The sequence below is a fragment of the Aplysia californica genome, unplaced genomic scaffold (genome assembly GCF_000002075.1).
Source record: "Aplysia californica isolate F4 #8 unplaced genomic scaffold, AplCal3.0 scaffold00328, whole genome shotgun sequence".
In the NCBI taxonomy this organism is placed as follows: domain Eukaryota; kingdom Metazoa; phylum Mollusca; class Gastropoda; order Aplysiida; family Aplysiidae; genus Aplysia; species Aplysia californica.
Window position 1 is genome coordinate 393,836 of NW_004797598.1, and position 11,062 is coordinate 404,897.

The following is an 11,062-nucleotide window of genomic DNA, read 5'->3' on the forward strand; positions in this document are numbered from 1 at the left end:
ATATATAACCCAGTGACAATAGAAACTTTTCCCTTTGTTGTTTGTAACTGCGCCCTTGTTCACTTGAGTAAGTATGAGCAAAATTTTCGCACATCACTCACCATGTACCCAACGATGACTCCGCGTTGATCTTTTCCCTGAACAAAAATATAACCACGTAGTCACGTGACCCACAGGCAAATAAAACATGTTTTGTGACTTAAGTTCCGCCTAAATTGTGTTTAGATCAATACTTCAGCTATTTCAGAACCGATAAAAACAAGCCACATAGACATTCCAGGTGGCTTTTGTCGACTCCAATTGCTGTGCAAGATGCTAAGGTTAATCCCTGAGGAGCGCTGTTGGACAATTTGAATACCCCAAGCAGTACTATCGGCCCGTAGAGTGGCACGTATGCTTCATTGCTCCCATTCTACCATCAATATCAATGAGAGGGTGGGGGCAGAAAGAGGAGACAAAAGCAGACGACAGAACATTGCTAGAGAGCAGGAAATGAGGTGAAAGGAGACAAATTTAGAGAAGAAAATGTTTCGGTCGCTACCTGGATTCGAACCCGGGACATTTTGAATGAGAGGCCAACACCTTAACCTCTAGGCCACGAGAGCCCCCCGATCTGGTTTTTATTTTACACATTGACATAATTCCAAATGTTTAAATTCCCACTGCTCTACGTATCGTATCGTGCTCTACTAAAATTAAAAAGTGACATCATGAACCCTCTCCCAACCAGAGAGGCCTTATTGGTGGTCCTCTCAGACAGTGTAGTAATAATAATACGGGGGTTCGAGCCGCAGGCCCGACGTTGTGTCCTTGGGAAAGGCACTTTACACGAATTTTCCCCCACTTCAGCCTGGTGAGAATGGGTACCCAGCTATACCTTCTTATACTATCTCTGACCGTCTAGGTACCCAGCTATAGACAGTGAAAGATCTTGTCAGTTTGTTAGTGTTTGAGCGCTCAACCAGCTGCTTGCACTGTATGCTTCCAGGAAGCTGAGAATGTTTCTGAGTGTTCTATGATCTGCTGAGGGTAATAATATAGTGTAAAGCGCATAAAGCTTGCTTTCGAAAGGGGATATGCGCTATACAAATGCTATTTATTATTATTATTACAATGCACAAAATTAGAAGGTTTAGATCTAGGTCTATACTCTCAAAAACAAAATGCACCTCGCGAAATATCACTTCCGGGTACTTTCACTCTGGCGGACAGCTACAAAGATTTGTTTCCTTTCTCAGCGAAATAAGCACAAATGCCAAAGAAGGGCGGGAACGTTTTATCAAATAAATTTTTATAAAATTCAGAAAATGAATAAATAAAAAATCGGGCTCCGTCATGGGGAACTATCTATCTTTTTGCTCTTAGTTTCAAACCTTCAACTCTGTAGCTGTCGTAATTTTTTGGGGAAAGTGACACGTGTGTTTCCAAGTTGCTAAATATAATAGATAAGGTTTGACAAAAAGTTGAAGAATCATTGGCAGCTATCCACAAGCCTTGATGTTTACGTTTTTTATACAAGTAGTTTTCATCCAAGAGGTTATAAACAGAACTAGAGGTCTAAGCTGTGACATTGACATCACGAGTGTCAAACTTGAGGGGCGCGAGCCATTCCAGTTCCAGAGAGGAATAAAAGGCCAGTCGGTGCACAGCAACACTTTTCAATCACGGATTAATGAGGCGCTCATATGACCTCATGCAGTTGCGAGCGCCGTAAAACCTTAACTAAAACGAAACTAAACGGATTAATGATACTCTGGGAAATCTTTTGATGTTGATTTCTTTTTCATGTGATTTGCCTTACACTAAAATTTACTCAGGGATTTTTGTGATTGTTTACCTTGAAAAGACCCAGATAATCTCCAAATAATACAAATAGAGCCTTTTACTCGGTGAGACCATAAGGGAGAGTAAAATACAGAACAAAAAATGAATGAAATGGACTTGATGATCACTTGTCAAAATTTTTAAAAACCCATAATTTTATTGAAATCTTTTGCTGTGCGTCGTTATATCAGTATGTCTAGATTTAATAATAATAATAATAATAAATAGCATTTATACTGCGCATTTCCCTTTCCTAAAAGATGCTCAATGCGCATTACAATGAAAAAGACATCACATCTTAAAAATTAATCGACACAAATGTGTACGTAAAACAAAGTATTATACATATAATATAAATGCATATGTGTAAAATTTTATACCAGAAAAAAAGTCTCGCAGTGAGGTTGAAAATGTGTTCACTAAAAACACACAATATGCAACAAAAATTCACGAACATTTAGCACCGCTGACCACATCAAGGAGCTCGTATCGGCCTTTTGGAATCAGGAATGTGACTGAGCAGCTGCCAGAAGCTTGAGCTGCAACTCTAGCTCACCTTCAAGGCTGGCTGGACGGAAAAGAACCACTGTCGATGTCGTTGAGATGAGAGAATATAAAATAACCAACTCAATAAGACCGGCGTTATATTCTGTCTCATTTGTGGAACCGATGCCAAACAGCATGTGCAACAGCAGCAGCAGCAGCAGGGATTCATGGAAGATGGGGTGTTGTGTAGCCAAACACCATTGCCAATCAACGCCAATTTTTTAAAAGATATTGCGAACGTTTAAGATTAAACAGGCTATTTATTTAAGTGTTGCATTTTAAAACTTAGTCAATATATTATAATCATTTCATATGTGCCCGATATCAAACGACGCTCTTTGAGTGTGCGCACAGGATCCATACAATAAGTGATTTACAGTATCCCAGCCTACAATTAATTGTTCATTTTGAGACAATAACAAATAAATATATTAAATAATTAACCCAGTCTTAACATCCTTCGTACTCTATGAAGACTTACGCTTTGCATCAGTAGAAGGGGGGTGTAGACAACATGACATAAAAGCAATCCATTCTGTAAGAATGAAATTGTACTTTTTCTTAACAAACTCAATTACTCATTTTGTCTCCCTCCACCCCCACCCCCACCCCGCCCGGAAAAAACAAGCAATACATCATATTAGTTATTACCTCTCTGTTCATTTGTTGCCCGCATTTAACTAAGTGCATTTATGTTTCCCAGAATCGGTCAGCAGGTGCAGTATTGCGCATGCGTGTATGTTATATGATTAAACAACAACTGCAAGCAATAAGAAAACTTAAACTTAAAATAAAACTGAACTGAGCTGAAACTCAGCTATGAAGACCTAGGCGTAGCGTGGGACACGCAGTGTGACAGCGCTGTTTCTAATCCTCTCCAAAAATGGCGAAAAAGCGAGCTGAGTGGGCCCGCACAGCCACACTGAGTTTACGTGGGTGACGTCACAGCTGCCTCCTATGGTACTGTTATTACCTCTTTGAGTTTTCCTAAACTGATGTTTTCACGCAACTCTCTCGTAATTGTTTGTTGGCTGCAGTTCTTTGTGGGACGTGCACCAGTGAACTTAAACATTTCACAAATTAAAACCAGGTCTACCTACCATTGGCAGCAGCTGTTGGCCTGTGGGACCGAAAATCTTTAGCACGTTTTTCCGTCCTTGCTGTCAGTGTGAGTAACAGCAAGGTGCGGTTCTTCAGGAGAGAGCTGAAGGGTAAACAGGTTGATATTTTTGTGAGAATTTCGAAACGGTATAGGCCGAGTGCTCATAGGTAAGTGTTGATAAAAGTGTGTGTGTGTGTGTGTGTGTGTGTGTGTGTGTGTGTGTGCGTGTGTGTGTGTGTGTGTGTGTGTGTGTGCGTGCGCGCGTGTGAGTCTGTGTTTATCTCGTATCCGATTTTTATTTTAAGTAAGAAAGACGATGCCTTTATTTTTTTTAATGAAACTACATGTATTTAAATTTGGATGCTTAATGCCATTCTACAGTATCTTTAAAAAATCAATGCAGCTCTTTTTACGCCCCCTTGGACACAATTTAGATCCGGCAGGGGGCTTGCCTTCGACCCTGCATGACAAGGCCGATCCGGGCTGAGAGGGATACAACTTCAATTTCCAACTTTTGGAAGTTATTATCAATAAATATCTGCTTCCCCCCTTCGACCCTACAATTATTACAGTTAATGCATGCCTCCCTCAGAACTGCAGGTGTGTTTTTTTAATGCACTATCTCCTCCCGTTTTCGCGACCAAAATTCAATACTTTCAAAGTGATTTCCTAACAAAAAAGCAACAACAACAGAACATTGTAATTAGTTCAATATAGCACTAGTTTTAACAAACTGAAGTTCCTTTGGTGCTATAAATACAAGCGAATAGACTTTTAGTTTTAGTAAGAGTTTTATGGTACTTGCAACACAATAAGGTCATATAAGTGCCAAATATTAGAGGTATTACAAGAGAGTAACAAACATAAAAAAGAAAAAGGGGAGATAAGGACTATAGATGTTTGATATAAAAGAAGAAGCAAACCACACCGGAGCACCCGCCAACCACCCACGAATAGACTTTGAGGTGATTCCTAGGGAGAGAGGGGATGGGGGGGGGGGAGCCGTTAGGAACATGTACCATATGTGATGATTCTGTTGTTGGATGAACCCAACTACTATAGACATATAGACACACAGACAACAGCACTAAGTTCACGAAATCGGTAGCTTAGAATTACAAAGTATATCTGACATTTTGGCTGTTTGAAAATGGTGAAATGGTATGGGTTTAACGCCCCTTTCAACACTATTAGGTTATTTAAGGGGCGGGACCTCCTAGTTTAACGTCCGTCTCCGATAGGACCGTTTTGGCTGTTTTGAGCTACTAGGACTAGGGCCATGAGGTCGGAAACCAAAGTAATGTTTGGCAATGTTCTATCTGCTCTTCCAAAATCGTAAGATTATTCGGACTCGTTGTGAAGGTATTAAAAAAATTGTTAGGCAGCGTGGTGGAATCAGGCTCTCGTCAAAATAATCAAAGTCAAAGTGAAGAAACTTGCATTTTTCCGCAGGTTTGTGAATTTTTAGCATTTTGTTGTTGTTGTTTTTTGGGGGGGCTCAACACCTTTTATGCCCATTAAAGGATTCATTTCTGTGCGGATTTTTCTGAAAAACGTTTATTAAAGGCACAAAAAATGTAAATTTAAAGTTACCACGGACTCTTAAGCTAAGGAAATAATTAATCTTTGGCGACCATTTTCTCATTAATTTTACCTCTGAAAACAGGTGACCCCCACCTCCTTTATTCGCAAATATCTCGACTTGTATGTAAGATAAATGGATGGTTTTTTCATCGAAATAAAGACAAGTTAATAAGCTTTAAGTTTAAGATTATACCAATAACTCTACATGTCCAAAAACTGACGAGAGCCTGATTCCACCACGCTGCCTCACAATTACATTTGAAAAAGCTTGACATGACGTAGTGAAACTTTTTTTTAATTTTTGACGCCAAATTTCTCAAAACTAGGTAGCCTACATGCCATTGTATTGACTGGTATTGATCAGATAGAACTGTGTAATCTTGGCGTAGCAAAATGTCACTGGACTAGCGCTGTTATTCGTACGTTCTGAAGTTCTGCCTCTTTCGATGTGTTTTGGAGTTTACTTTTATATGAACACCTCAGTGGGTGGTTGGCGTGTGCTCTGGTGTGATTTGCTTCTTCCTTTCTAACAAACATCTATCTTCTTTATCTCCCCTCCTTTTTTGCTTTTGTTACTCTCTTGTAACACCTCTAATCTTCGGCACTTATATGACCTTGATGCGTCGCAAGTGCCGTAAAACACTTACTAAAACGAAAAACGAACACCTCATCATTCGTCATGGAGAGCCGGATCTAAAACAGACATCGGTGACCGTGACTCGTCGCTCTTTTCTCTACTCGGATGCTCTCAGTTCAGTTTTAGTAAGAGCTTCACGGCATTTGCAACACTTTCAGGTCATATTATAATATAAGGGCGACCGAAGACTAGAGGTGTTACAAGAGTGTAACACACGCAAACAGAGGGAGGAGAGTTAAGTCCGGTATTTATGTTTAATAGAAAAAAGGAGCAAACCGCACCAGTCACGAGCTAACCACCCATGATGCTCTAAAAAAACTATTAAAAAAAACAACAGCCAAACAACAACAACAAAACACACAAACCCCAAAGAACAACAACAACAATAACAACAACAACAACAACAACAACCCCCCCCCCCCCCACACACACACACACACAATTTATCACCTTAGTTTTACGTTATCTAGATTCTATCTGCCCAAGTTCTCTGAGTATGTCATTCTGGTCTGCTCCTATCTCATCTTCTAGAGAGACCAAGGGGTTCAATCAAACGCCTTCGTGTCGATTCAAAATGTCCCAGGAACTGTATTTGTTTGCTTCTTCCTAATTTTTATTTCATCGTTACGAAAAAAAAAGCATGATCAGTGAAGGCAGGGAACGAAGATCGGAAGGAGGAAAGCAGAGCAGTAGGGTAAACCCAGGTAATTTTGAACGCACTAGGACTTTTTATAGTATACATGCATATATATATATATGTTCGTCCTTCCTGAGGGAAGAAGACCTTCTTCATCATATCCAGGGGGTGGGGTGGGTCCTCGGGTGGCTGATTAAGCCAATCTTCGCCTTGAAAGGTCCTTGGGCAGTGAGGGCAAGGTAGCGCTGTAGGGTCATGAATTGCGGGAGCACTGCTTGCACGGGACTTTCTTGTTGCGCGCTTGCTCTTCGCTGCTTCCAGACGCCGTGATTCATACGCTGCCGCTCCCTTGCTGATGGCTCCACGCCAGGCTGCACGGTTTTGGGCTGTCGTTTCCCACGAGTTGTGGTCAATGCTGAAGTCTTTCAGAGAGGCCTTCAGGGTGTCTTAATACATGTAGGCTTAGTGGGAGAGCACAAAGGCAGCCGATTTCTGTCACTTAACCACTAGGCTAATATAAGGGCGAATATATAACGCCCAATATTCCACAGAAATAAAAAAAAAGAGAACTACAATGGCTAAGGCTAATTTCAATAAAATGAGCCCAATCCTGAAAAATAGAAACATCTCAATGAACACCAAAATGAAAGTCCTGAAATGCTATGTTTGGTCAACCCTTCTATATATGGCTGTGAATGCTGGACAATCACTGAAGACAGTGAAAATAAAATAGAAGCAACAGAAATGTGGTTTCTTAGGAGACTGCTAAGAGTATCGTGGAAGGAAAAGAAATCAAATGAGGTAGTGCTTGATGAAGCCCACGTTGGACGCTCAATGTTAAAAACAATCAGGAAACGACAAATGCAGTTTTTGGGACATCTGAATAGACATAAGGGTCTTGAACATCTAGCTCTCACTGGCAAAATTGAGGGCAAGCGAGGCAGGGGTAGGCCCAGAACAACATACTTAGGGAACCTAAACAAATGGGTAACAGGAAAAGATCAGGGAAACGTAGCTTTTTTTAGAGCATCTGAGCAAAGGAATGAATGGAAAACTATGATCGCCGATGTCTGTCGCAGATCTGGCACTGGATGATGATGATGAACTACTAGGCGCCGTAAGTTATAAGAATCAATCTATACAATTTCTACAAGCGCACAGATACACGGCCTACTCTCTGTGCCGATCTGCGGGATCGGTGGCGGCTTACTTTATAGGAATGACATTTTGATTTCTACTCGCCGAAAGCCGTCCCTAGGGAAAAAGTGGAGTGCCCCGACAGGGGGCGTCACTGGATGTGTGACGTCATAGGGCTGGACTGGGAACTTCTTCAACTGACCATTATCTCAACATGGAAACTTCGTAAACAAAATCTGATTTGATATTTGAAATCAGCAATTCAAATTCTACTGGCTCTACGAGTAGAAATGTAGTGTGTGGAGTATTTTAAAAATAAGTTATAATGGGTTTTTTTAATCCACAGATTGTAGTTCTTGAGTTGAGAAGTGTGCTCTGTATTTTGAGGCACGGCGCGCGCGGTGTGTGTGTGTGTGTGTGTGTGTGTGTGTGTGTGTGTGTGTGTGTGTGTGTGTGTGTGTGTGTGTGTGTGTGTGTGTGTGTGTGTGTGTGTGTGTGTGTGTGTGTGTGTGTGTGTGTGTGTTCAAGAAATACAGCGGTTCACGTATTTTGCCATTATTAATGTGAGCAATGCATGGGTTTCCGCTGTGTGCAAACGGTCTCTCGTATGGGATAAAAGATATAAATTTAGTTTTATGCAAATCGAATAATCACTGACAAGCTGTGGGAAAAAAATTGTCTTTGAGGTAAAAAAAAAAAAAAAAAAGAAAGAAAGAAAGAAAAAAAATGAAAGTAAGTACATGTAGAATTTGCCCTCCAATTTGTTTCTTTCTTAATTTTGGAAGAGCGCTATCCAATATTAAAAACTCTTCATCCAAAGAAGACAGCATGTTGGAATTTACAACCCGAAAGTCGTTCCCAACAATATGACACTTAAAGTAAATCCCAACCTGTCAAATCTAGATCTAGTTCAGAGGGACAGTCTACATGCGCTGAAAATATGTGTCTTTTAGGTTCTACCCTCGGAAAGATCAGGGCAGGGCTAATATGTCACCGATACACCGACACATATTTGGTGGCCTCTCTGTCCTTGCCTTTACGCTCTATGCCCTACTCGTAAATACAAAGCAGATAATTTGGTGACAGCTGATCAACAAGGAAGAGGAAGAAGCAGTTCAGCAGGTTGGAAAACAATACATTTTAATATGTCACGACCCAGTGGATTCAGGCGTTCATCTGTGTTTGGACATGTAGAGTTATTGGTAGGATTGGTAGGCTTATCATCTTAAAGCTTGCACAGAGGTCGAGATAATTGAGGCTGAACGAGTTTGGGTTGGGGTCACTTGGGATCAGAGGTTAAAAATATCGAGAAAATTGCAGCCCAAGTCAGAGACCGTAAACACCGAGATGGTGCAATCCTTCTTCAGCCTTAGTGCATCGTCGGAGAATCGAGGTCAGCGACTGCGCGCGTTGCTCTGTGCATTAATGAGCTCACACAACACACGTAGTGTTACTATATAACACGAGCTGTGGGGCGACCAGTTGGCCCCATTTTAGTATTTTATTCAAGAGAGACGTTTTTAATTCTAGCCTCAATTGTTGTGGAAAAATATGAATACGTTTAGATAAATTGATACAAACGGCTGTGCAAAGTTTAGGTTAAATTGATTCACCCATTAAAGAGATGTTTGAGGACATTGCGCCACGAATTTTTGACAGCACAGTAAAGATCATCGTGCAGTCTGACGTTCATAAATACACTGACTCATAGTTCCACTGTGTTGCATTTGCAGGAATCACCTTTGTTTTCAATTACGTTTGGCTCCTGGGGCATTTTCAGCTTTAGATTCTGTCTACTGTGCGCTCTGTTACTCTGTTCATCAAAGGTTTAAAATGCGTTTTTTTTTAAAGCAGCTTCAAACAAACCAACAAATTCCACAAGTTTAAAACTGACTTTTTCAAGCCACCGTGACGTCAATTATGTTCAAATTGTTTCTGGCTGATGAGGGTCAGGTGCTTTGCATGGGAAGATGAGGAATCTTCCAATATCTCTGTACAGTCCTTGCAGACTACATCGTAAATTTTCTTCAAAATGTACCCACTTACGTCAGAAATTTCATTTTTAAGTGCACTGCATCTTTAATGTATTGCAAAATTTAACAAAATTAACAATGTATCTGTGTTTTTTATCTAGGTCTTCCGGAATTGCAACTGTTTGACTGAAATTCTTACTCGTTAGATTTTGATTTATCAAAAAGCTATCCACTACATCCCTGCAACTGCTTGAAGGCGATGCGATCATAATTTGTCGGCCATTATCTGTCTCTTCAAACGGAAGTGTAACTGTTGTGTGTGGGGGGGGGGGGTGTCTGGATTGTCAAGATATGTCCACCTTTCCCTCTCATGGTGACTGAGAACAGATGTCCAAGTTCATCTTGATATCACTGTAAGTAATCGCCTATTGCAGCTCACAATGTCTGCCGCAAGACCTTGCAAAGCAGCGATGTTGTAGATCCACTCACTGACTCATATTACAAATGTAATGCTTTTGCAACTTTCTTTTTGTCTTCTGTGCCAAACTTCAAGAATTATCTTTCAACCACAGAAGTGTCTGCTGCAAAAATCCATGGTGCTGTGATGTAGTTTTGACTGGGTTACGATATTCGACAGAGAATGGCACACTAAGTGACCAAATGAAAACGTTGAAAAGATCATCAAAAAGTCTTTACACAAATCAGATATAGCGATGTTAGAAAAAGGATTAATTCAGAGATACGTATAGTGTCCCAATTTAATTGCTTTTGATATACTGCCTACTCTAAGTACGTGCACAGCCAAACAAACCCTTTGTCGTCCAAAACTTGATACACAGTTGGTTAACTAGGGTGCCACCCTGAATAAACCTAAGGCATTGTCTTTTTCATAGAAATTTTGAATAACTGCCCAGCTCGCAGTATCATCTTGATGAGTGGGCCCTACAAATTGTGGTAGATCAACAAATTGTTTCTAGTTCTTAATTAAGTGTGGAGGATCAAAGAGGACTGTGATGTTATCACCCTCGTGATGAAAAAAAAAGGCTTTTCGGGGGTGAGACTTAGTTTAGTGTTCTAAAACCGTCTGGTTGTAAGGGCCTTGGTCACACGCAAGCCTTCACTTTCAAACCAACATATTTAAAGCTTTTAATGGCCTCTAACAATGGGACAAAGAGCTGCACTACCCGCACCAGGTACATGTGCTTCCACAAAGTGGGTGTCCTTAGAAAATGTAAATTTACATTTGTTCGTTTGTTGTTGCTTTTTTGTTGTTGTTGTTGTTGCTTTTGTATGTGTGTGTGTGTGTGTGTGTGTGTAGTATTTGGCCTAAATCAGTAAAACTTTGACAAGATCTTCTCCTGACCACGAGACGGCGCTGGTTCCACAGTAGTGACAAATTACATGTACACAATGGGGGAAATCAAACTTAGCGGGATTTCTGTTGATTATAATTTATTGTTAGGGCAGAACGTAAAACATACTGAGGGACAATCGATCTTAGGGGATGTTGTTGTTGTTGTTTGTTTGTTTTGGGGTTTTTTGGGGGGTTTTTTGTTTGTTTTTTGTTCCGTTTGTTTGTTGTTCTTTTGTGTGAGTTTTTTTTTGGAAAGGGGGGGGGGGGG

At 40.6% G+C, this 11,062-nt stretch overlaps 1 protein-coding gene across 1 annotated transcript in view; it reads left to right on the forward strand.

The window, feature by feature from the left end:
- LOC101854423 (solute carrier family 22 member 4-like) overlaps positions 1-11,062 on the forward strand; it is a 30,457-nt gene that overhangs the window by 14,230 nt on the left and 5,165 nt on the right. Inside the window, exon 5 of the mRNA XM_005102521.2 lies at positions 3,461-3,639. Within this exon, the coding sequence (XP_005102578.1) occupies positions 3,461-3,639 (179 nt within the window). The remainder of the gene's footprint in view (positions 1-3,460; positions 3,640-11,062) is intronic.